At 40.1% G+C, this 27,405-nt stretch overlaps 1 protein-coding gene across 1 annotated transcript; it reads left to right on the plus strand.

The window, feature by feature from the left end:
• Nucleotides 1–405: 405 nt before the first annotated feature.
• Nucleotides 406–27,280, plus strand: ZRSR2 (zinc finger CCCH-type, RNA binding motif and serine/arginine rich 2). Its single transcript, XM_069100645.1, has 11 exons — nucleotides 406–511; nucleotides 763–842; nucleotides 5,094–5,175; nucleotides 7,182–7,290; nucleotides 7,565–7,651; nucleotides 9,989–10,027; nucleotides 10,952–11,070; nucleotides 13,998–14,211; nucleotides 20,655–20,710; nucleotides 21,902–22,011; nucleotides 24,901–27,280. The coding sequence occupies exons 1-11, from the start codon at nucleotides 471–473 to the stop codon at nucleotides 25,368–25,370; spliced, it is 1,407 nt and encodes a 468-aa protein (XP_068956746.1). The 5' UTR covers nucleotides 406–470; the 3' UTR covers nucleotides 25,371–27,280.
• The last annotated feature ends 125 nt before the right edge of the window (nucleotides 27,281–27,405 follow it).

Genomic DNA, 27,405 nt, shown 5'->3' on the forward strand with positions numbered 1-27,405 from the left:
TTTTTTAGGGTTCTTGGGCTCTTCCTCCCGGTCTCCCTCTTTTTTCCAAGTCTAGGAAGAAGCCCCTTGGCGGGCTGACGCCTCTAAGTGGGGCATGCGATGGGAGGGAAGGGGGAGCGAGGCCCGGGGCGCCCGCTGCCTCGTCTGGGGAAATCTGGCCCGCGGAGCGGACGCAGGGAGCCACGAACCTCTCCCGCCCTTTCCCTGTCTGCCTTCCTACTCCTCACATCCGGGTCTCCCTGAATTTCCTGCAGAGCCTCATGGAGCCACCTGCGCTTGCGCGAGCGGCGCTCCCTTCCCCTTTCCCCCCGCGAAGGCGGGGACTCCAGGAGCGGGGGTGGGGCGTTTGTTTTCCCCACCTCCCCGAGAGGCGTCGGCGAATCCGCGCGGCTCTTTCCCCGAGGCCCCGCCTGTTCCGGTTGACCCGGCGGGAAGTAAAGAGGCGTTTAGTGGGCGGTGGCGTTCTCAAGATGGCCGCGCCCGCGGTGTTGCCGTTGCCTGAGAAGCCTAAGTAAGCTGGGCTGGGGGGACTTGAGAGGGGGCGCCTTCAAGGACCGAAACGAACGACTGGGGGGGGGGGGGGGGGGGGGGGCGGGGCGGGGGCCGGGGGCGGGGGGGGGGGGGGGGGGGGGGGGGCGGGGGGGGGGGAGGGGGCGGGGGGGGCCCCCCGGGCGGCGAGAGGGCCGGCTTGGCGGGGGGGGGGGGGGGGGCCGTGGGGCCCTGCGGCGGGCACCTCGGTGACTTTGCTCGTCTGCCCTCCAGCCATAAGAAGTACCGAGCTGCTCTGAAGAAAGAAAATCGCCGCAGGAGGCGGCAGGAACGGGCCCGGTTGAGAGACTCAGGTAATGGACGTCCCCGGGCAAGGGGGGGGGGGGGGGGGGGGGGGGGGGGGGGGCTTGGTCTAGTCACGTGGTCGGTCCGCAGCCTCTTCCCTGGGCTGTGAGCCCTTTCCCAGAGGGCTCTGGAGCCTCCCTGCTGTGACCCGGGATTGACCTGCTGGGCTGCCAGGGCACCAGTGCGCTGGAGCTCGCACCGCGCCTGCTGCCGGTCCCGGAGTGTTTGTGGAGGCTCCCTCCCCTCCCGGCCCCCGCCGGGCACCGCGAGCCTCGGCTTTCTTACGTGCCAAATGGGGGGTGATCGGGTGGTGAGGAAAGCGCCGCTCCCATGCTGAGCAGATGCCGAGGAGAGCCGCTGAATGAAGCTGGAGCAGAGGGGCGCTGGAGGTGACGTCATGGAGCAGAGGGGCGCTGGAGGTGACGTCATGGAGGAGGAAGCGCCAGCGGCCGGTGGTGACGTCATGGAGGAGAGGGCCGGCAGGGGCTTGAGCACCGCGGCCCCTCGCGTTCTTGGCCACATACGTGGGCCCAGTGTGCAGCAGAGCTGCTTTGGTTGCCAGACACACGCGGGGTGATCGCCTGGGAACAATCGTGGTCACTCACCCTGCCGGCCTCAGTCTCCCCGTCTGTATAGCGCCGGAGAAGGGGATGGCCAGCAAGATCCCACGTGGGGCCCAGAGTCGGGCCCAGAGTCAGGCCCGAGCGGGGGCACTGCGAAGGCGTCAGAGCGCTGCAGGGGGCACAGTGGGTTCGCGGAGCCCCCCAGATGCTGACAAGGCGCCTCAGACCGCCCTTTCATCCTAAGCCAAGGCTCTGACTCTCACGTCTGCATCGCACTTTCTGTGCCTGGATCTTCCACGTCCCTGAAATCATGGGTGTCCGATCTCCTGATAGCTTATCACCCCTCATACTTGCCATCGGTGTGCACAGACGTGTTCAGCTCTGAAGGAGCCATCAAAAGAAAACCCATCTTACTTCCTGCTTCTTTACCATTAGCTCTCTCTAGAGCTAAATGAATTTTGTCGATGCTGAATTGTATAGGGTCATAGGATTATAAGCCTAGAGCTAAAAAGGACATCAGACGGGGTGGCTTGGTGGCACAGTGAATAGAGCACCAGCCCTGGAGTCATGAGGACCTGAGTTCAAATTCAGCCTCAGCCACTTAACACTTACTAGCTGTGTGACCTTGGGCAAGTCACTTAACCCCAACTGCCCTGCCCTCCCCCCTCCAAAAAAAAGTTAGAAAAAAGGACATCAGAGGCCATCTACTCCAGCCTCCTCATTTTCAGATAAGGAAACACAGACCCAAGGAGGTTAAATGATTTGCCCAAGGTCTTACACTTAATAAGTATCAGAGACAGTAGTAAATAACTTCACATCAGTCTTGCTTGCAATGGGAAATGACAGAATAGCTTTTTCTTCCATAATAAAGAATAAACATCTGTGTTTTAAAGTTAAAAAAAAAAAGTATTGAGCTACTTAGAAGGGATGCATATAATAATAGACTTAAATGCTAGGGGTTGAAAGTTTTTCATTCCTGTAAGTTTAATCAACAAAATGATTATTTACACTAGCATCATTTAGCAGTATAATTTTTGTTTTTTTTTATTCTATAATTTATTTCAGTTTTCAACATTCACTTCCACAAGATTTTGAATTCCAAATTTTCTCCTCATCTCATCCCCCACCCCAGGTTACCATGTACCCTGACCACCCTTTTCCCCAATCTGCCCTCCCTTCTATACCACCCCCCCCTTCTCCCATCCCCCTCCCCTATATTTTCCTGTAGGGCAAGATAGATTTCTATACCCCATTGCCTGTACATTTTATTTCCCAGTTGCATGCAAAAACAATTTTTAACATTCATTTTTAAAGCTTTAAATTCCACATTCTTTCCCTTCTTCCCTTCCTACCCACCCTCACTGAGAAAGTAAGAAATTCAGTATAGGTCTTACGTGTGTAACCATGCAGAACACTTCCATAACAGTCATGTTGCAAAAGATTAGCCACATTTCCCCTCTATCCTGTCCCATCCTCCATTTATTCCATTCTCTCCCTTGACCTGTCTCCCTACAAAAATGTTTGCTTCTGATTACCCCTTCCCCCAGTCTGCTGTCCTTTCTATTATCTACCTTCTTCTATCCCCGCTCCCCCCTCCCCCCACCTCCCCTTAGCTGCAGGGTAAGATAGATTTCCATACCCAGTCGAGTGTGAGTCCCTTATGGCTTCTCTTTCCTGTTTACCTTTTCATGTTTCTCTTGATTCTTATGAAAGTCAGATTTTCTATTCAGCCCTGGTCTTTTCAACAAGAATGTTTGGAAGTCCTGTATTTCACTGAAATTCTGTTTTTTTCCCTGAAGTTTTGTACTCAGTTTTGCTGGGTAGGTGATTCTTGGTTTTAATGCTCCCTTCTTTGACCTCTGGAATATCATACTCCATCCCTTAGTGTAGAAGGGATGTGTAGCCATGCTAAATTTTGTGTTATCCTGATTGTGTTTCCACAACACTTGGATTGTTTCTTCCTGGCTGCTTGTAATATTATCTCCTTGACCTGGGAACTCTGGAATTTGGCTACAGTATTCCTAAAAGTTTTCCTTTTTGGATCTCAGGAGGTGACTGATGGATTCTTTTCATTTCTGTTTTATCCTCAGATTCTAGAATATCAGGGCAGTTATCCTTGAAAGATCATGTCTAGACCTTTTTTTTGATCATGGTTTTCAAGTAGAACAGTAATTTTTGAGTGATCTCTCCTGGATCAGTTTTCCAGGTCAGTGGTTTTTCCAATGAGATATTTCACAGTTTTCTATTCTTCATCTTTTTGGTGGTGTTTCATAATTTCTCGATTTCTCACAAAGTGATCAGCTTCCATTTAAAGCTGCATTCTAATTTTTAAATGTCATTGTCTTCAATCTCACTTAAAAGTGAGCTCTTGGACCTCCTTTTGCATTTGGCCGATTCTGATTTTTAAGGCATTCTTCTCATTGGTTTGCTGGACCTCTTTTGCCATTTGTGTTAGTCTGTTTTTAAAAGTATTTTCTTCCACATTTTTTTGGGTCTCCTTTAGCAAACTTATTTTTTATGATTTTCTTTCATCACTCTCATTTCTCTTCCCAATTTTTTCTCTACTTCTCTTACTTGATTTTCAAAATAGTTTTTGAGCTCTTCCACGGCCATGGTTTTTTTGAAGGCTTTGGATGTAGGAGCCATGACCTTTGTTGCCTTCCTCCAGTTGTATGCTTTGATCTTCCTCGTCACCAAGGATGTAAGAAAATACCCTTTCACCAAGAAAGTAACCTTTTATAGTCTTAATTTCTCCCCCTATTTGCTCATTTTCCCTGCCAATTAATTGATTTTCGAGTTCTTTGTTAAATGGAGGGTATTATACTGCTTTCAGGGGCTTTGTGCAACTGTTTTCAGAGCTATCTCTGGGACCTGTAAATTCTCCATTCCTCCAAAGTGGTATGATCAAAGGAGAAGTGTTTTCTCCCCTCCTGGCCTGTGCTCTGGTCCCTGAGCAACCACCAACACTCTTTTCTGTCCTGGAACTGTGAGGGGGATTCCCTCTCCACAGCCCTCCCCAGCTCTGCCATGCCAGCCCCCGCAGTCTGTAGGCCAAGAGCTGCAGAAGCAGTCGCCGCTGTGGCAGGGGCTGCTGCCACCCTTGGACTGGGGCTGAACCACATTCCTCTCACCCACGTGAGAGAGCTTTCCCACTGACCTTTGAAGCTTTCTTCAGCATTTGTGGGTTGAAAAGTCTGAAAATTGCCACAGATGCCAGTGATTCAGTGCCATTAAGCCTGCTCCAGTCCTGTCTAAAAGTATGGTTTTTAAAATAATTTTTGAGGGGTGGCTAGGTGGCACAGTGAGTAAAGCGCCGGCCCTGGAGTCAGGAGGACCCGAGTTCGGTTCTGGCCTCAGACACTTAATGCAAACACAAAAAAACTAGCCGTGTAACCTTGGGCAAGTTACTTAACCCCAATTGCCCTCCAAACGGCAAAATAATAATAATAATTTTTGAAATCTTGGGGTTACAGGTTATAGGTTGATGGTTCAATTGTACAATATTGTGAACTTTTGAAATTTGGATTTATAGGTAGAAAGTTAAAAACTCTTTTAAAGTTATTAGAAAAAATTTTATTATCCCTTTTGCCATGATTGTCAATTAAACTTTTTTTTTCTGAATTAATATGTGAAATTCTAAGGAAGGTTGTACAGCTCCTAGAAGTTTAAGTAAAATAAATATTCCTGTTCATTCAGGACTGTCACAGAAAGATGAAGAGGAAAATGAATCCATTGCTGAACAACTGGAAGAAGAGGAAAAGCAGTTGGAAGCTGAAAGGTTCGTGATGATTTAAATAACACTCATGTTGTGGTATAGTGCTAACATCTGTGGTGAAGCCCGCAGCCTAATGTTGCATGTACCAGCTTTTTGTTGGCAGTTACACTTCAGGGCAGCATCAGTCATGTAGAAATTGGAGCAGCAAGCTTGGGCCATTTCAGAGACTGGTCAAGGGGTCCCCCTAAATTTCAGGGGGGAAAATATTCCACTCTTTTTTTTTTTTTTTGGAGGGGAGAGGGCAGTGCTGTTGGGGTTAAGTCACTTGCCCAAGGTCACACAGCTAGTAATTGTTAAGTGTCTGAGGCCGGATTTGGACTCGGGTTCTCCTGACTCCAGGGTCAGTGTTCTATTCACTGCGCCACCTTACCACACCAAAAATATTCTACTCTCGAAGAGCACACGGTGAAGTCTTCAAAAGTAAGATTGGGAAGACAGGGAGGCAACTCACATTCTACTACAGACAGTATATAAATAACTTGGAACATGTAAAGTATATACAAAGAAGAAGGGACGTAATGGGAAAGGGGGAGGCACTGGCAGCTGGGGCAGCTGGGACAGGACTCTGGCAACAAGGTGAACTTTGAGCTGAACCTTGATAGAAGGCACGGAAATAAAGAGAAAAGTTTGAAGGAGCTGGAATGAGAGGAGGTTTAGTGCAAAGGCATAGGTGTGGATGATGAAATGTCTTGTTTAAAGAACTGCAGGTAGGCCGTCATTGCTTGTAGCAAGAGATCAGGTTGTGGAGTACTTTATATGCCACAAAAACCCCAAATCCCTTTATATTCTGTTGGCGATGGAGAGCTACAGAAGCTCCTTGAGTAAGGTGCTGACTTAGTGGCTGAATAGAAAGTGAATTGTAGCAGGGTAAGATGTGGAGGCCAGGGCTGATGACTGTGTAAGTACTGAGACGGGGATATGTAGGAGAGATGTTGTGAAGGAGAAACCCGATTTGGCAACGGATGGGTCATAAGTCAATAAGTGTGACTAAGAACCTGCTCTGTGCCGGGCAGTGTATTAGATGCTGGGATTGGATACCTAGGGTCAGTATGGATCGAAGGATATCAACGGTAACGAGGAAGCTCAGAAGGGAGCTTTTGGGGGGAAATAATAAATTCTGTGTTGGACATTTTGAACTTGAAGATGCTTATGAAATATCCACTTTAAAATGTCTTAAGACATTGGGAGATGCTAGACTCCAGTTCACTCAATTTCTTTTATTAAAATCTTGATGTTACTGTTTGTAATTGTTCACAATGAATTACTTGCCAAGTTCTTTTGATTGCGCTCTGCAATAGCTCTTCTGTCCAGCCCTCTTTACTCCCACAGCTAGCACTGTAGTGTTGTCTTTCATTATTCGTTTTGTACCTAGTGTGCTCACTGGTGCTCAGTAGACGTTTAATAAATGTTTGTTGATTATAGCCTGACAGTACCCTTCTCATTGGTTTAATCGTATTCATTTCTCCTAATCCATTTTTTTCATAATTCTGCCAGATTAATTTTCGTTATTCATATTTATATCAGTGGCTTCTTATTGCCTATTGAATTAAGCTGAAACTCCTGATCTAGTCTTTCAGAGTACAAGTAGCTATCTTCTTTTTTCAGCCTTATTTTATACAGCTCTACTACTTACCATCCCCTGTACAGTGTTGCCTGTTACCATTTCCTAGGTGTGGAACATCTTGTCCAACCGATGGGAATGGGCTCCCATCTGTTAAGCTCTTAGGTATCCTCTAGATGGAAATGTTCTTCCTCCATTAAATGGTTCCTGATATCCTCAATATGCAATGATCTACCTTCCACGTATATTTTTGTAAGGGGACTTTTTGTGCACATATCACATTCCTAAAGAAGCAGTGATTGCTGTGAGAGCAGGGAGTACCTCCTCTGAATGTTCTTCAGTACCTAGCACAGTATTGTTGGCCCTTTAAAATATTGCAAAAACCCATGTTCAAATATGTGTCTGAATGGACAGGTTGCTTTTTATGAGTATTTGATTGTATTGGTAGGCAACAGTTGCACGAGGAGTGGTTGCTGAGGGAACAGAAGGCCCAAGAAGAATTTAAACTAAAGAAGGAAAAGGAAGAGGCAGCAAAAAGACGCCAAGAAGAAGAAGAGGTGTAGTACGAATCAAAACCCAAATGACTGTTAATTTAATTCAGCGTACTAGTGTTTATTCATGACAGTTTTAAAAACTGAAATGCATTTTGAAATGAGAATTGATATTTTAAATTCTTGATTCCCATTGAATCATGTTGAACTTAGTTTATGTCTACTTTATCCATTTATTTACATTTTGACTTCTTTGTCCATTGGCTTAAACGTTTGGGTTTTGAAGGGTGATTCTGTAAAAAGCTTACCTTCCCTCTATTCCCCCCCTCCTTTTTTAAAGAGAAAGATCAAAGAAGAATGGGAAGAACAGCAAAGGAAAGAGAAACAGGAAGAAGAACAGAGACAACAGGAGAAGAGAGACAGAGAGGTGATTCCTGTCCTAGGGGGATAAACGCACTGCGTATCCTCTTATAGTGTCACATAGTGGATAATGGGCATGAGGATAAGCTTTAGAAGCAACATTCTGAATTTCATTTTAAGCTTTAGAAGAAATATGTATGTGTCATTTGGATATAAAATGGAGCTTCACTATTAGGCTAATGTTTAGTGTTTGTGTCATAATTGAAACCTCCATAAACTGAGGTCCTTCAGTACTGGTACTTAGGAACTATTGGTGCTGAATTATGCTCTGTAGCAGAGAGTGGTATAGTAAGGTTCTAATAAATCAGCTTTTCAAGAGATAATATACACTTTATTTCTTGCAGAATTTTATTTCACATCAGATTTGTTGATTTCTGTGACACATTAGCAAATATGTTTGTGCACATATGTGTATACATGAGTGTACATACATATATATGTATATGTACATGCACATATATATGTATGTGTACATATTTGGATTAGATGAGTTAGGGTAGTTTGGGGAAATTTTTTTAGAGGGGGATGGTCAGATTTAGATTTGCTTAATAATTCAGGCTAATAACCAATTCTGGCTATTGTTTAATTTCTTTTCATCTAAGAAATTTGGTGCATGTTGCATTGTACCTTTTTTAAACTTTAAACTTGCTGCTCCTTAACAGTGTATTTATGCAAAAGCTGTCACAGCTCATCTTTCCTTGACTGGTTCATCAGGATGTATCTTTTCTGTAAATTATTGAGTGGTAATAAGATAGAATTGGGTAGTTGATGGCGTTAAATGGGAGAAAATAAAAAGTGTGCTAGGTCCTTGGTTTTTAAGCCTATTACCATCATCCACCAGATTTTCACGGTAATTTACAATGACAGCATTTAATACTCAGATTTGAGTATTTTTCCCTAGATGTAGGGCTTAAAGTAAGGGATAGCTTGGAACATTTCCTTTTTTATAAAAGCACTTTATTGCTTGGTAATGATACCTTGTGTGTTAGAATGTAACCGAGGCTTCAAATTGCCATGTAAAAAGCACATTTAAGTTTATTGATCATTAAAGACTCTTGTGTTTTATTTTACTTTTATGTGGTCCTGATAGAGACTTTTGTCTCTATTTTGTCTGTTGCAAGGGACAAAGACACTTGATCAATTCCAAGTATACCACTGACTTTCCATAGGTAATAGTGGGAAATCCTTGCATTTTATAGCACAAAGTCCTCTGCACCTTATTTGACAAGACCAGAGACTATAGATGTGTAAGAGACCTTATGGATCATTTATTTAGGAGTCTTAATTTTACATATCAGGAAGCTAAGGCTGGGACAGGAGAAGCAATTTAGTTCAGATCACAGGAAGTAGCAGAACCAGACATCAAATCCAAGCCCTCTGATACCAGGTGGTTTAGCTTTTCTTCTCTTGAATTGCTTCAGGAGCATGAGCAGAACCACTTACACAAAACTTCTAGTTTCATGCTCAGGATAGAGTTAGGGCACACAGGTTTTCAACCAAAGAAAACAGTCAAAGAAACTGATAACAGGAAGTACTCACTTCAGCAAACATTAAGGACCTACTATTTGTGAGGTCCTGTGGTAGATTCTAGGGGAATTACAAGATTCATGCACTGAGTGACAGAGAAGAGTGCTGAAAAATGTTGACTGAAGTAGTGTAGTGCTAGGCAGTGTGTAAGAAACACAGCGATAAGGGAGCAGGGAAAGGAAAAGTGGACTTTTTAGAGTATGTTAAAATTTGTTCTAAAATTGGATTATTGTGCTTTTTCTTGAATATTTTTACAAATCATTTGAAAGCATTAGAGGAAATCTCTTGCATAGGTTCCTTGCACATACCTTAGGTTATGGTAGTTAGAAGTTTGTACAGTGTGGGTAGAGTTTGATTTTTCTTATTAATGAAAATGAAAATTTTCCTCCATTAGTCCCAGTTATTAGTGTTAGGATTATAGATTATACTCTTCAGAATTTTTTATTAAATTTCTTGTTGCTTTTTAAAATTTATTTTGTGGTGCTTGTAACAAATGATTTTTTAAAAAATGAGCTAGTGCTTACTTATTATGGGAAGATATGCTGCTACTGTAGCTTATTGCAATTTCTTAATAAGAATAATTTAAGATGTTTAGTATTCTTTAAGTCTGCCACTTGGATGAAAATTTTCTCAGTTGTATCCTTTAATAGTTTTTTTTTTTTAGGGGATCTTTGTAGTAGAAAGCTAATAAGAGTTTTAAGCATTTTTGATGTATAAAGTCAGAAAATGTTGCACATGAGGTTCTTAACCAGAGAAACCAGATGTGAGTTACCTGACTTCAAGGTTTTCACTAGTCCTGTGTTTGCACCATTTATAGGAAGCTGTGCAGAAGATGCTGGATCAGGCTGAAAGTCAGGTATTTCCCATACCTTCTGAATTGGAATTCAGTTATTGTGACATTTTAACAAGAACCCCGATGCTTCTCCTTTATCTTTGCTAAGTCAGTTACTTCACTTTTGAAGGCACTTCTGTGTCTTTGCTAATTTTATAGCCAAGGGATATTTAATATAAGCAAGTTAAAAGCATTCCAGTCTTTGAAATTTGTAGAAGGGATTGAAATTATAAGGAATCAGCTTGATCTAGGGACTATGGAAGTGGTCTTTCCTGGCAGTGAAAGCCTTGTTTTTATTTGACCTAGATGGTTTTTCTTTATGTTACCCATGGATTTGCATTTGTGAGACATATCAATTAAGAATATTAAAGCCAGTATGGACTATTTTAGCTTCAAAGTGACAGTGATCTGATTTAATTTCAGAGTATTTGCACCACCACTGTTGATTATACCTCATCTATGACATGAATAGTCTCTGAGTGTTGCTATAACCAAAACTTTTATCATCCTGCAGTCATGCTGGTATTAAGCCTTTCCGAGTTGATTTGGCCAGTCTTCAAATGATATATACATTGTCTATGTCTAGAGCCGTGCTCCACATCTTCCTAGTTTGGCAGTACCTGCCAGAGTTGATATTTTATAGGCTTAACGTTGGGTCACTGCCATGTCACAATGAAGTATTAGACGAGAATTTTAATAGAAATCATCCTTTTTTTAAAAAAAAAGTGGAAATTTGTACTAGGTTTCAGTATTTGGGTACTGAAGAAAGGATCTGGAGCTAAAAGAGGGGAAAAAATGATCATATTACTCTTATAGATTAAATATATTTGGTTGAGAATTAAATGCATTGATTTAATCCTCACAAGAAATACTTTGAAGGCATCTTTTGAAAGAGTGCCTCCTCAGTGGTATTATGCAAATGATAAAATAAATTCTGGTGTTTTATAGCTGGAAAATGGTGTCACATGGCATAATCCAGAACCACCAGTGGATGTAAGAGCAACAGAGAAAGACCAAGCTAATTGTCCATTCTACATTAAGACGGGATCTTGCCGATTTGGAGACAGGTAATGTTTAAGATATTTGCATGATATTTGGGGATTTTTGCGTGAAATGTTCATACAATCTACTTGTTTATTTTTGTGCTTCTCCACCTTACTTCTTTCAAACGAATGTTGTAACTGCTTTTCCCTGTTTCTATTTTCTGAGTGAGCTCCTGTCCTGTGTTTCCTTCACTTTTCCTTTGATTATTACTTATACATTATTTTTGCATAAAACTACCTTTTCCACACTTTGCTTGCTGGTACAAAAATAACTGATCTTAAAAGATCTGTTGTCAGGCTGTCATTAAAGGGGACATAAGAAAGTGTCCATATTCATGTACTCTTGAATAGTTTGCTGGGAATTCTAGCCATATTCTTTCATATTTCTGTCTTCAACATTTCAGGCACCTGTGATTATTTGAGACTTTTGTTGATCTAGAGCTGGAATGAACCTTGGAAGTCATATAGTGTAACCACTCTCGTGTTGCAGAGAGGCAATGGGACTTAGCAAGGTCACACAGTGTTAGTCTACAAAGCACTGGGGTTTGGACTTGAGTTGTCTGACTCCAGAGTCAGTACTTGACTTTCTTTTCATGAGTTATTTATCATGTCTAGGAAATAAACATTCCATAGGGTCTGATGTTATATACTATTATTCTTCTCCCAAAGAGAAGATAGAAGAGTAAGCTTATTAAAATTCTGTTAATTCTAAAAAATATGCAGCTTTATTCGTGTATATATTCTTTTATCTATAGCTGTATGCATCTGTACCACAAAGACTGACAGATTTTTTTTCTCTATGTTTTGTTAATGCTTTTTTTCTTTTTTGCATATTTTTACTCTTCTTACCCTGCCTAGCAACAAATAGGTGCAGTCCTATAAAACAAGTCAAAAATATTGGCTCTCTCTGAAAATGTCTGCCTCACTCCACCACAACCTGTTAAACATCTCTTCTGAGAGTTGTACTTCAAAATGAGTTCTTTGAAGTTACGGTTGGTCATTGCATTCTGAGTTTGAAGACCTTCAGTGTTGTTTGTTTTTACGTTGTTATTTAAGTTGTCGTAGCTCACACAAGTAAATGAAACACAACGTATAAATCTTTGCAAGTTTCTCTCAGTCTTTATATTTGTCATGTTTTATGGCACAGCAACATTGCATGACGTTCATGTACTGCACTTTGTTCAGCACTTCCCCAATCAGCAAGGTGTCCACCTTCCTTCCTGTTCTTTAGTACTACAAAAAAGAACTACGCTGAATATTTTGTATACATGACACCCTTTTCTCTTAAAAAAGAAAACAAACCAACGACAAACAGAATCTCCTCTGGAAAGAGAACTCACGTGTCTTTAAAAAAAGCTCTTTAAGTTTTTCTTTTTTGTTTTCATTTAAAACTTCATGCTGTAGATTAATGCACCACAACTAATTATTTTTTCAATACTGACCTAATACTCATGCTGTGCCATGCATCAGAGATCTGTACTTTCTTTTTCTTTTCACTTGCTACAGTTCGATTGTGGAGCCTCTTCTGATTGCGGCACCAAGCTGAGCAGGAAGCATACAGTAAACTTAAAATCAGTAACAGAAGGGACCTTCTGATGGCAGAGTATAGAGGTTACAGGATCCTTTGATCCTCTCAAAAGTCACATGATGATGTCACTTTTTTGACTTATGGTATTTAGAACTTTGAACATTAAAAAATATTAAAACTTTAGTTACTTTAATTATTTTAGTGCTAATTGGACCTTCCATGGAAATGCTTCACTAAATTATAGAATTCTAGCTCTTAGATCTAGAACAGAACTCTAGACGTTATTTTGTCCAACTTTGTGGTGGAGGCAATCGAAACCCTCAGAAGTAACATACTCTCTATAATGTCATACAGCATTTTTTTTGTAAAACATTTTTTTCAAAGCACAATAAACCTTCCATCTATAAACTGCTGTGCTCTCTTCTCATTTGCCTGATAAACCACCTTTATAGATAATCCTAGAAATTTCTGGCAAAAAATTTTGTCAGATTTTTTGGTCAGATAAAAACAATTGACTCATGCATGGTCTTGCAGACATAAAAAACTCAGTGACCAAAATTGTGAACTTTTTGTTTCTTGCTGACGTTAGTATGTGTGTGTGTGGGGGGGGGTAGGGGTGGTGGTGGTCATATTTGGAAAACCTTTGAATCAGTACTGCTGCGAACTGGATTGAGCTGTTTCATTTGACACTCGAAATAACTATCTGGAGTTTCAAGTAGTAATTGAAGTACTGGAAATAAGAACACTTCTTTGTGTAATTGAAATCAATGGGAAAATAACCAATTTTTGCTTTGTAGTCAACTATTCAGGAAAGATAGGTACTCTTAATTTCCAGTAATTACCAAAGTCATTGGTTCCTAAGATTTTTGTCATTTTCTAAACATTCATGTCACTGTATACATTTAGATTTTAATTTCTTCTATACTTCTAACAAGAAGATAGTTTTAAGTAGAAAAACTTCACTAATTGGTATTATTAATCATTGAAACTTTTTTTCTATTACATTAAGATAAATAGCATTTTCCTAAGATTCTGCCTTCCTCTTACAACCCTGTTTCTTTTTAATGCCTGCTTTCCTTGTGATGAATCCTACCTTCCCAACCATATCAAACACAGATTACATTTACCCTTTTTACTTCATTTGGCTGGTCTTCCTCTTCCTTGAGAGATGACTGAGTCATGGTCTGGGAGGAACTCATCTCTACAGAGCTTTCTAACTTGCTGAAAGTTGTAGGTTTTCCAATGGTTCAGAGTTGTTTATGACTTTGACAGAAGTTGAGACCTGCATCTTACTCTTAACAGAATTTAAATCATTGAGTTAACTGAAATTCCAGCTCATTTAACTTAAAACAGGATTGTTATGTGTCATTTTTAAATGTAATGTTTCCATGTATATTATTTTTCCCCCCTTCTTTGTATACAGGTGTTCACGGAAGCACAATTACCCAACATCTAGTCAAACACTTCTTATCAGAAGCATGTTCCTAACATTTGGGATGGAGCAGTGCCGAAGGGATGATTACGACACTGATGCAAGTCTGGAGTACAGTGAAGAGGAAACCTACCAGCAGTTCTTAGATTTCTATGAAGATGTGCTCCCAGAATTCAAGAGTGTGGGAAAAGTTATCCAATTCAAGGTAGGGTTAGGTATTTTACAAGTTAAAATCAAAGTTGAACCAGCATTTATTAGATAACTGCTGTTTAATTTAGGAGATGGTATGTTCAGTTCAGATAGCAGCTCGTCCAGTTTTTCTGGAATTTAGAGTATGTGAAATAATTGAAATGTGTAATCAGTTTGAAAAAATAAAAGTGGGGGAGAGGGCAATGAATGCCAGGCTAGAGTTTTTTGCCTTATCTAAGTGGCAATGGGTAACCACCGAACTGAGGGGGTGACACTGTTGGACTGCTGCCTTAAGATTATTTTGTTAGCTATGTGTTGATAGATTGGAATGGGGAGAGTCTGGAGGCAGATTAGACCAGTTAGGATCCTCTTAGAATCTTCTAGACTAGTATTGAGATGTAAAGAGAGGGAGAGGGGACATATGGAAGTGGTGTTGTGGAGGTGGAATTGAGGGCACTTAGCCAAACTGATAAGATGTGGAGAAAGGAGACAGAAGTCTAGGCTGTACTCCTTAGGTTCAAACTCGAATAGTGATGCTATTAACGCAGAAAACAAGAGTTTGGAGGAGACTCAGTGTAAGCTGGGCAGATGATGAATTCGGTTTTGGTAAAGTTCTAAGGAAAGTGGGATAGAGAGAAAGGAAGGAGCAGCATGTTGGAAAGCCAACAGAAGAGAGAAGTTCCAAGAAGAGATGTTTGATGGTATCAAAACTTTTAGGAAAAGGGATGGAGACAGAGTAAAGGCCCCCTGGTTGAGAAATTACTCAGTGATTAGTTGGGTGTGTGGTGGAGAACTGGAATGATGTCTGCATACCAGTCTGTCAGAGCACAGCAGTGAAGGTTTGATAGAATCCCAAGATCACTTGAGAGTTCTTAACTTGGATGAAATTTGAGCATATTCATATGCAGCAGCCCAAAGGTAGAAGGAGGAAGATAAAGCACTTATGGAGGGGTGAGCTTAGGGCATGGTTTGGAGAACGTCGCTTTTTAAGGAGGACAGCCAAGCTGGAGAGGGGACATGAGGGGCTTTAGAGAGATGGCCCACATTTTCTTCATGTCATGGTGAAAAGAGGGGGAGAGGAGGGGACCTTTTGGGTTTGAAATGAAGTCTACAGTGACCTGCTGGGGGGATGGGGTATAATGGTCGACAGGCTAGGAGAGTCAGGGGCAGTGAGGTGGGGACCAGAGGACGTAGTTGAAGACAAGGTTCCTAAGAGTAAGGCCCAGGCAGAGACGGAAGAACAGGATATGATGAGAGAGGGATTTGGGAGTTTGGAGTTTTCACTGATGGAGTCTGGGACTAGGATAGGTTGAAAGAACTCCTCTTAAAGGGAGTGAGTGACCTAGAAGCCATTGAATGGCAGCAACAAGTCTGGGCAGGAGGGCGGCCAGGTGGCGCAGGGAGTAAGAGCGCCGGCCCCAGAGTCAGGAGGACCCTGATCGGTTCCGGCCTCAGATACTTGACACCCACACACAAAAAATGGCCATGTAACCTGGGGCAAGTCACTTAACCCCAATTGCTTAAAAAAAAAGTCTGGGTAGGGTGATGAGGTGTGTGGAGTTAACCTCAGTGGATCAGAGTGGATCTGATAGTATCAGTGGGGGAGTAAGCAATACAGGTACGTTTCCTGATGTAGCGTGTTTGTGGCCCGGCATCAGAAGAGTGGCCAGCAAAGGATAAGGAGTCCTTTGGAGAGAGCCTGGTTTCCATAAGTTTCAGAACATGAAGAGAATGAAATTGAAGAAGAAGCAGGCACATCAGCTAATGAAAAAAAATACACACAGAGATAGATATAGACCTATCTATCTGCTTTGAAACAAATCTTTTCATACTGTATTTTCTTTGCCTTAAGGGACCAGCTAGTTCTTTCAGGGCACTCTTAACTTGAGTTTCCAGAGGGCACAGGTAAGATTAGGTCAAAGTCAGCTAGGGACCAGGCAGAGGCAGTGGCTTATACGGAGATGAGGATGCTGTGAGAAGCAGCAGGCTGAAAGAAGTTTTCAATTTAGATGTTGATTGCAAATTGAAAGATTAGGAGAGTGGTCATGGGACAGAGAAAAATATTAGCTAGTTAGGATATCAAGTGGATTACTTAAATACCAGATATACATACAACCTAAACTTTTCTTGTTCAGTAACAATGTAATAAAGAGATGGGACCAAGAAAGTGGAAAGAAAAGTAATCATTGTAGGTAAAGCACTTTAAAAAGGTGAGACTAGGTGGCTGAGTGAATAGAGCACCCACCCTGGAGTGAGGAGGATCTGAGTTCAAATCTAGCCTCAGAAACTTGACACAAAAAAACTAGGCCGTGTGACCTTGGGCAAGTCACTTAATCCCAACTGCCCTACCTTCCCCCCTCCAAAAAAAGAGGTGAGCCCGATGTTTCGATCTTTAAGAATAGTACAGAACAGGCATTGAGAGTTGAGATAGAGTAAGAGTTTTTACCTCATCTAACTAAACATTTGCAGAATCTTCATTAGCACCACCATATTTGCATATTTTGAGAAAAAAAATTTAAGTTTTATTAATCAGATACTTTGGATCTTACATTTTATTTAATCCTAATAAAATCCTAAATTTATTTAAAATTGCTGAAGTTTAGTGACATAATTAGTATTACAAAATAATTTTATCTATTAATTTTTAAAAAAATGTATCTACTATTAGCTGACAACATTCAGTTCCACAGGCTTTTGAGTTCCACATTTTCTCCCTTCCCCCTCTCCTCCCTTCCCTCCCCATGGCAGCATGCAATGCAATACAGGGCCTACATATACCTCCACAATAAACATTAGTCATGTCGCAAAGAATTAGAACCAATGGAAGGAATGACGAGGAAGAAAAAACAAAAGAAAGAGCAAGCAGCTTGCTTCAGTCTGCATTCAGACTCTCGTTCCTTCTCTGGATGCAGACAGCCTTTTCCATCATGAGTCCTTTGGAGTTGTCTTATAACCTTGCATTGCTAAGGGAGGCCCAATCTATCAAAGTCAGTCATCACAGATACGATGTGTCTGTAATTGTGTGCAATGTGTGTGTTATAATGTTCATTTTTTTCCCTGTTTACCTTTTTATGTCTTTCTTCAGTCTTGTATTTGAAGATCAAGTTTTCCATTGAGATCTGATCTTTTCATCAGGAAGGTCTGGAAGTCTCTTATTTCATTGAATGACCATCTCCTTGCCTGAAAGATTGTGTTCAATTTAGCTGGGTAGTTGATCCTTGGTTGTAGTCCAAGCTCCTGCCTATGATTTATTATATTCCAATCCCTCCAGTCTTTTGATGTAGAAGCTACTAGGTCCTGTGTGATCCTGACAGTAGTTTCATGAGATTTGAATTGTTTCTTTCTGGCTGCTTGTGATATTTTCTCCTTGACCTAATAGTTCTGAAATTTGGCTGTAATACTCATTGGAGTTTTCAACTTGGGATCTCTTTCAGGAGGTGAACAATGGATTCTTTTGATGACTATTTTACTCTCTGCTTCTAGGATCTCAGGGTAATTTTTCTTGATTATTTCTTAGAAGATACTATCTTTTTTTCATCATAGCTTTCTGGTAGACCAATAATTCTTAGATTCTTTCTCCTGGATCTGTTTTCCAGGTCAGTTGTTTTCCCAGTGAAGTATTTTACATTTTCTTCTGTTTTTTAATTTTTTAGATTTTGTTTGACTGAGTCTTGATGCCTCGGAGTCATTTACTTCAAACTTGTCCAATTCTAATTTTTAAAGAATTGTTTTCCTCAGTTTTTAATCTCATTTTCCATTAGGCCAGATTTTTCTTTCAAGGATTTATTTTTTCCATTTAGGTTTTGAATCTCCTCCATTTGCATAATTGTATTTTTTTTTAAAGCAATCGGGGTTAAGTAACTTGCTCAAGGTTACACGGCCAGTTATTTCTGGGTGTGGTGCCGAGTATCTGAGCCCAGATTTGATCCAGGTCATCCCGACACTGGAGCCGGTGCTCTTACTCACTGAGTCACCTGGCCGCCCCTATAGTTGTTCTCTTCAGTGAAGTTTTTTTTTTTTTCCATTTTTCCAATTGTATTTTTAAAGTAATTGGTCAGTTTTTCTTTTACCTCTTTAATTTGACTTTTAAAGTCCTTCTTGAGCTCTTCCAAGAATGCTTTCTGGACTTGAGACCACTTCATATTCCTTTTTTAGGTTTTAGATGTGGGTATCAGGTCAGCGCTGTCCTCCCCTGAATTTGGTTCTTCTTGGTAACTGTGATAGGTTTCTTCGGTCTTTGTTTTTCCAGTGTGCTTTTTGCCTAGTGTGATTGCCTGTTTCCTGGCTTTTAAAGCAAATTTCTGCTTCTGGGGTACAGAAGGCTCCGACCCAAGCTTCTTATGCTGGGAATTTGGGGCCTGTTACTGGTTTTGTGTGCTGTGACCTCAGAGTGCCTAGGCTGAGGCCAAGGCCAGGACTTTCAGCATTTGCCCAGGTTGCACTGAAGCTCACAGTGTGAGATGTCGGGGAGGGCTGGTTTGGCCACGTCAGGATTCTGCCCCCACAGCCCTGGGCTGGAGTTCAGCCAGGCTCCAGTGGCTGGTGACCTGGACCATGCTGGCATCTGCCGACTTCCCTGGTTGTGCAAAGGCATAGCTGGCGTTCTGGTGTTAGTACTTGATGGCCCCACCCCCTGGGATTCAGGATCTCCCACTTCTCTGCTGACACTGGCTGGTTGGCATGCCTCCCATTCTGCACTTTAGACTCAGTACAGCCACAGCCACACTCTTCCTCCAGGTCTCCCAAGCCTGCCTCTGGTCCCACTATTTTAGGATTTTATACTGTGGCAGTATTGTTTGGGTTCTCAGGGTCAAAGGTGGGGAAGACAGCAGCTGTGGTTTACTCTGCCATCTTGGCTCCTGGAAGTTCAGGTAGGTGATTTTCGAACATCTAGATCGTGGGCTACTAGCTCCAGGAGTAGCTGATACCACAGGCCCTGTGCTTGTCTTCTGCCCAGCTCTGCCAGACCCCCCTGTCCTGCCAGGAGTCTGGGAATTGCCCCTGTGGTAGGTGAATCAGTTCGCCTGGACTTGTTCCAGGTCTGCTATGGTCAAGTATGTGTCTTTTACATTTTTTTTTTAAGCAGTCGGGGTTAAGTAACTTGCTCAAGGCTACACGGCCAGTTATTTTTGTGTGGGTGCCAAGTATCTGAGGCCGGAACCAATCCCAGGTCTCCTGACGCTGGGGCTGCCCCTAAGCAATTGGGGTTAAATAATTTGCTTAAGATTACACGGCCAGTTATTTTGTGTGGGTGTTAAATATTTGAGCCCTGGACCGATCCCAGGTCTCCCGACTCTGGGGCTGGCGCTCTTACTCACTGCGCCACCTGGCCACCCCTGTCTTTTAATTTTTAATAAATTCTTTTAAAGTAAAGTTGTTTATGACCAATGTTCTCACTTAGTGCATCATTTGAATTCAGTTCCTTTTATTTTTAATCAAATGCATATTTACCATATTAGGATAGGGTTTTCCCCTGTCTGTGGTCAGGAATGATGAAATTAGAAGTTGGGTAAGAAGAGTTGGATTAAGCTCTTGTGAAAATCATTCTCTGCTGCTTGTCAAAAAGGAAGCGGAATCCCAAAGGATCCAGAAGAACTGAGTACCTACCGTTAGGCAACACTTTGTGAGAGGCAACTTATGGATGTACATTAATTGGTTGCTCTGTGTTTTGATTGACTTTTCAATTTCCATTGTGTCCTTTCTCCCTTGACATACTTTATACCTCTGTTTTGCTTCCATTCTTCCATTGGACAAATGGTAGTTGCTATATAAACAGCTTTCATTAATACCAGAAGCCTTTTAAAAATATTTTTGAGTATGACTTTTAATCTTCAAAGTATCATTTGATGTTAGTAGTGCCGTTTCCTTAATAATCTAATGAAGATAAATACTTCTGTAACTCAGGAAGGTGATAATTTTTTTGTAATTGTTACAATATTAAGCTTTCAAATATTTGATAATGTAATCCTAAATAAATTTTTATCATCTGGATTTGGAGTAATTGAGGGGTGAGAATAGGAAAAACAAAATATGGAAAAAAATTGTGTATACAGTGCTTAACAGAATTTAGTATGCTCCATATGTGTGTGTGTAAAATAGTCTCATATACTGAATTCGTCACTTGAACTATAAGAATGACCAGGCTTGGAATAAAAAGGATAAACAGGCCCAGTCGAGTATAAGCTCATTTAGGGCAAGAACTGGTTTTTACTTTCTTTATGACCCTTAGTCCCAATGTCGTGCCCTACACATAATAGGAACTCACTAAATGGTTTTTGAACTGGAGTATATTTTAAAATCCTTTTGAGAGAATCATTGGGATGCTTTCTTGTCAGTGTTGCATTTCTTTAGATGATGCTGATAATCATGTTCTGTTTTGGTATGTTAGCCTGGACCATAATGACTGTATCTTCATGGACTTGGTTTTCTAGTCGTAGAATATATTTCTGTTTTTCTTAGGTCAGCTGTAACTTTGAACCTCATCTAAGAGGAAATGTGTATGTGCAGTATCAGTCGTAAGTATTCCAACCTTAAGCTCTTTTGGAGTGTGGTCATAGTGTACTTGAATTCTGAGGTTTTGCGACTAGATGATAAAATGTGAATTTTCAGATCATCTGGTAAATTGGTAGTGGGTATGAAAAGTAAATTTAACATACCAGACAATTCAGTATATAAAACATTTGTAATCAAGTTTTAATTATTATCCAGGATGGCAGTTAACTGTCTAGACCTCTTATGTCTATTGGGTTATACCAAATATTATAAGACTTAGTATGCTTGTATTTAAAAATATCCTTTTGGATTGGTAAAATTTTCTAATAACTCAATCGATGCTTCTTAAAAAAAGGTATTTGAAATCTTTGAAAACAAAATTTTCTTTTACTGTCTTTGCTATGTAATAGAGAAGGCAAAGTCATAGATTAGCTCCATTTATATTAATTACCCTAATGGGAGACAGTGTGGAAAAGTGAAGAGAATTCTAAGTCTAGAGTTAATAGACCTGAGTTTGAGTGCCAGCCATATTTATAATTTGGGTCAAGTGAATACTCACTGGATCTCATTTGTAAAATGGGGATAATGTCACTTGTCCTCCCCACCTTATAAGAAGGATCACATGAGATAATATAAAGTACTTTGTAATTTGTAAAATGTCATACAAATATAAGATAGTGGTGGTGTTAATAATGATTTATTAGTTGGTGGAGAAGCTTGGTCCTAGATCATCTTCCTTGCCAGGGGCATGTTAGAGTTGTGGAGAAAAGCTTTGCTCTTAGGCAGTTTTGAGGTGGATAAGCAGGGATGTCCTGGTGCAGTGTTACCTGCCTGAAAATACATCATAGGCTGATAAAATATATGTCATCTATTTCCTCCCACTTGGGGTTTTCTCTTTGCTTGGGACTTTTGGGTAACTCAAAGTGGAAAAACTATGGGAGGGGCAGGATGTAAGCTGACAGAGGACTTCAGTTGTTTTTTTTTTTAAGTTTAGAGGTTGTAAGAAGGAACAATTTTTTGGTAGCAAGATCTTAAATCAGTAGAAATCTATAGGAATGATACTAATCTGTAATTAGAAAACACCATTCCAGTGGGTAATAGGAATAATGAACTAAATTAAATTGTTTAATCTGTTGTTAATTCATAATGAGGTTTAAGTAAATGTGAATAATTTGGATTTACATGAAATACTGTTTTTAATTTTTTATTTAAAGGGAGGAAGAATGTCAGGCAGCATTCTCTCTATTCAATGGACGATGGTATGCAGGACGACAGCTTCAGTGTGAATTCTCACCAGTTACACGATGGAAAATGGCTATTTGTGGTAAAGTAGATTATTATAGTTTAAAAAAGGGATCATGGGATGCTAGCTTTAGAGCTGGAAGGGCATCAGAAGTCATCAAATTCGTGTTTATGAGGAAATCGAGTCCCAGAGGGGTTAAATAATTTGCCTGGGGTCACAGAAGCACAAAGGGCAGAGTTAAGAGTTAAGGTTGGAGTTCAGGACCTCTGACTTCAAATCCCCACCTTGTTCCACTGTACCAAAGAAAGAAACTGTTAGGATTGTCAGCTGGTTGGAATCAGCCTCTACCCTGTGCGTGGCCGGAGCCAAACAGATTAGGCTAGAGACAGGAGAGTTATGAATCGAGCAGAAATTTAATCCTGCCGGAGCCCCTCCCCTAGTAGGCTGATCTATGCTGTGGGGTAACATTATAACAACACTGTGACACGTTTAATTCATAGCAGGGCTTCATGACTAGAACATGGATACAACAGGTGACTGAGCTCAGAAAACACCCAACCAATACAATAATTTTATAAAACAACTTTGGGATTTTGTTGCAGCTGACCGAGATCATCCAGAGGGTGAGCGCAGAAAGATTGTTGTTAGCCAAGCTCAGTGCACAGCTTTCTTACTGGGCCTTACCTCTGGAAATACACAAGGGTATCTCCCCATATCTTGTCTGACAGGAGAAATTTTTTGAAAACGAATGCCTTTTCATATGCAGAACAGAATGATGATGGATTATTAAGGAGATAAGGAATCACAGGGATGGTCTAGTCCAGTGATTCTCAGAAGTTTGTGGTCTCTTAAAAATTGCCAAGGATCCTCCAAAGAACTTTTGTTTTTGTGTGCTATATCTATATTTATTATATTAGACTTAAAAACATCTTGGTATTGTGAAAATAGTTTTGACCTCAAGGGCCCCATGAGTCTCTGGGGTTCACTATGCCTCCTAGTTTTAAATAAACCATTAAGAGATGGGGGATCAGGCCAAAGAATCAGGATTCTACCTGTCATTGTTAGGTTAGATGAGTTAGTCTGATCCTAAGACTTCCTTCATTCCTACTCTAGTTGTTCAACAATGTTTTTGAATACTGACGTGCAAAGACATTTCTTGGTTCCTCTCAAGTGAGGATCATCAGAAGGACCATTATTTTAAATATATTGCATAAAGGGCACCTTTATAAATGAACTTCATGTTAATTCCTTTTATAATGCAAATAATTGCTCTCTAGTGCATCTCTCATAAATGGATGTCATCTTAGATCCTACACGTTTATCCTCCAACACAGAAGAAATGGCTTGTGAAGTTAACAAAATTTTATTGTAAAAGACAAAATGATAAGGTTTTGGGTTTGATTACCTGATTAAGTGCCACTTACTTCTAGTAAAACTTCAAAGCTATAAATTTTGTTGGCAGGAAGTGGGATTGAGTTGCCACATAAGTTATGTTAAAATCAGAGCAGTCATTTTTATTTACAAAATGCCAAAAGAATCAGAGATGGGAAAGAAAAATATGATTGTAATTGGTTATCATATTGTAATTCATTGGTTCATATCAGTATTTATGTATATCTATAACACAATAGTAATTGGTTCCGAAACACTGCAAGATCTAGAAGTGTCTGATAAATTATTAAAATGTAAATATATTCTAACTCTTGTAAAATTATTAATCTCTGTATAGTGTATAATGATCCAGATGTATCCAAATGCTGAAGTAACCAATAAATTTAATTCCTCCTGCTCATGGACAAAAAGTTACCATGATTCAATGTCTACATGTGCTCCTTGAATTTTTACTCTAGGCATTTACCGTCTAGCAACAATGGCAGCCAGGTGGCTTAGTGGATAGAGTCTTGGGCTTAGAATCAGGAAGACTTGAGTTCAGATCTGGCTTCAGACATATTAGTTGTGTGACCCTGGGCAAGTCATTTAACCTGTCTGCTTTAATCTACTGGAGAAGGAAATGGCATGCCGCTGCAATCTTTGCCAAGAAAACCCCATGGACGGTATTGGTGTGCTGTGGAGTAACAGCCAGAAACAACTAACAACAGTCTTTTCCCTTCCACCTTTTCTTCAAAAGTGTGGTCTGTTAACAATCATTTAAAATCTAGCCTTAAGTTAAATATTTCACCCACTCACACATGTTCCTAACCTCAGTTCTGTCTGCACCAACTCGTTATTTTGCCCCTTCTTAGCTCTTAATGTAACGGTTGCTCTGAATATTTGAGTGAACTATATATACCTGGCAAGAATTCTTAGAATGGGTCAGCTGGTGCTTCTTAAAATCACAGCATCTTTATTTTTTTTTCCAAAACTACTTTTCCCGGCAGGAATTGGCTAAAAGATAAGAGGATTTTATTCTATCAACCACACACAACCTCTCACCTAGTTAACTCCTACTTCAGTACTCTCTTAAATTCTGTCATTTGAAGTTTGGATAGCACTAAAGTCTTCCACTTTACCAGGAACTGCCATTATATGCCACCAAAGATAGTAATCTTTCTGCCATATGAGCTTACACAGACTCTTAGGGCTTAAGAAGTCCAAACTTCTTGCTTACAGATAAATGACTTACAGCAGCATCAGTAACACAAAAGAATGGCGGGACTGGGCCCAGGGTTTCTAATTCTTGGTTCAGTGCTGCTTTTATATTGCTCTGAAGATTTCTACTGTGTAAAGATCCCACAACTTGGTAATTTAAATATTTCACTATTTTTATCATTACATATTTGTTATAGTCAGTTTGATTATTCCCACAGTGAAACAATCACTAATTGTGCTATGGGTTGTTTTTGTAATTTTGCCCAAATTCCACAGTAGGGGGGATGAAAGATGTTAGAACATTTGAAATCAGAATTTCCTAGGCGAAAGTAAATGATGTGAGGCACATATTAATAACTACTTTTTCATTTTCTCTTATAGGTTTATTTGGAAGGCAAAAGTGTCCAAGGGGGAAGCACTGTAACTTTCTTCATGTGTTCAGAAATCCCAACAATGAATTTTGGGAAGCTAATAGGGACATACATATGTCTCCAGATTGGAGTAATACGTCATCATTTGGTAAGAGCTCAGAAAGGAGAGATAGGACAGGTTACCATGAGGAATATTATAGCAGATCGAGGAGACGGCGAAGTCCCAGTCCAGATCATTCTTATAAAAGAAATGGGGAATCTGAGAGGAAGAAAAGTAATCATCATAGGAGTAAGAAAAAATCTCATAAACATTCCTCAAAAAGTCATGAAAGGCGACGTTCACGAAGTAGAGGAAGAAAGAGGGATCGGAGCCGAAGAAGCCGGAGCCAGAGTAGAGGCCGAAGAAGCCAAAGCAAAAGTACATCCAGGTCTAGGAGTCGGGATAGGAAGAGGTCAGCCAGCAGAGATAGAAATACTTAAATCACAAACAAAATATATTTTTTCATATGAGACGTGTTAATCTCAAAAATGTTTTATCTTTTAGGGCTGCCAGAATTACTTCTCAATTTAAACCAGCTTTTCAGATGCAAAATTTTCCTGTGTTGTAAATGCAAGTCATGAAGTAATTTTTCAATCAGAATTACTAATGGTGTTTAGAACTCAGTTTGGGCTTTTAAAAGTCAAATCCAACACTCTTGGCACTTTAAAAGAGAGAAACTCCCTTATCCCAACTAGAAAGAAAGCTAGATCTTTTCTAGCTGGATTCCTATAATAGATACCTGATTATTTGGGGTAGACTGAAGTTGAGTCCCTTCTACTATAGCTGCTGAGTATTCTTGTTTATCAGTAACACAAAAGTCATTTATTGGAGAAAAGGGAGAAGGTATAATAAAGTTGAGAAAGGGAAACCCAAATTTTGCTTGTCATTACACTGGCATGTATGGGCTTTAAAACGTAAATGCAGCTCTTGCTTTTATTAGGAAAAGCTTTCCCCTTGCAAGATATGCAGCTTTATTCGCCACTAATAATTATTTCAAAGTGACAGTAGCTAGGAAATTTAACTTCTAAAATGTCTTACATAAAACAATGAAGAGGAAGTGGAGAAGTGCATCTTTGGAGTTGGATATGGCATGGAGGAGCTTTTAACTTCTGTAAATGGCATGGAGGAGCTTTTAACTTCTGTGAAAAGAATCCAACTTAAGTGTTGGATCATGCTGCTTATTTTATAAATCTTCATCTTCCAGCTGTTTAATGAAGCAAGACTATTCATGTTATACTGAAAATGCTCTAATTGTTTTTACTATAAAACTTTTATAAGTGACTTTCAATAATATTGGTATTCATATAACTATTTTCTCCCAAATAAGTGTACATACATGATTAAATAATGTGAAACCTGTAATTTTGTCTTAACATTCCATTAAAAAACCTTTCGTTCTGGAAATGGTTACAAATGGTTTTGGAGATAAATATTGTTATCTAAGGGACAAATATTTTGTTTCTCTTTCCTCTTTTCCACCCCTTAACTAACAAGTGACACTTGAACTGGTGGTTCAAAATCTTTTACAAATCCACTTTCTAGTATATGATGTCATTAGTGGTTTTCCTCGATTAAATTTTCTTCAAGGAAGGCCTAGTCTTGCTTGAGGTACCAACCAGGACTCTTGATGAATTTGATAGTAGCTGTTTGCTTTTCTGGCCCAAACTAATTTATTTAATGCCTGGATAAAATGGAAATGTTGCTTGTTTTCAACTTCAAGGACCTGTGGTTTCCACTGATACAGACTGTAGATTCTTTTACATTTTCAGTAGATAGTAAGTTGCTTCTATGAACTTGACCAGATCTTTGAAAAGGTACAGTGTTCACTGCCAAGATCATCAACATTTTAAATCTTTCCAGTGTAGTAGAAACTCTTAGAACTTAATGTGCTGCTGGCACCCACCTGCACCTGTAAGGATTTTCCAAACATGGTAAAATTGCCCATTTAAATTTATAAAAAAAAACCTTCAGGTGTTGGTGATTTGATTCCCTTCATATAAGAGCAAGCCAATTCCCTGAGGACATAAATTACTCTCTGGTTAACATTTTTGTAAATAGCTGGTGCAGGGTAGCAGAACTGAACAAAAAGCTATTGTGACTAACTTTTGAAAAGAAAAGCATCACAAAGTCTAATTATCCTTAGTATTTATTCAAGACCTAAGCTCTGGTTTTATTTATCTAAAATAAATGCTCATGTAAAGGTAAAAGATGCTCTTTCAGAAAGAGTACAGATTAAGTGTATAGAAGTGTAAATGTTGCTATTTATTGTTTTGTAAAGTAAATGTAAATAATTGAGTGCTGTAGTACATTCTTATATTTAATAAATTTGAAGTGTTTTGTGTGAAAACAATTCAGATCTACCTTGTATTCACTTGTAACAATACATTTAACGAAGTTTAATTTTATTTCCATTTTTATAAAGAAGCTTTTATTAGCATATTAGGTCTCCGTGGAATCTCCCTTTCCAGCAGGTTT

The sequence above is a fragment of the Petaurus breviceps genome, unplaced genomic scaffold (genome assembly GCF_028583685.1).
Source record: "Petaurus breviceps papuanus isolate PSGF00001 unplaced genomic scaffold, PetGlider_PUasm1.0 419, whole genome shotgun sequence".
In the NCBI taxonomy this organism is placed as follows: domain Eukaryota; kingdom Metazoa; phylum Chordata; class Mammalia; order Diprotodontia; family Petauridae; genus Petaurus; species Petaurus breviceps.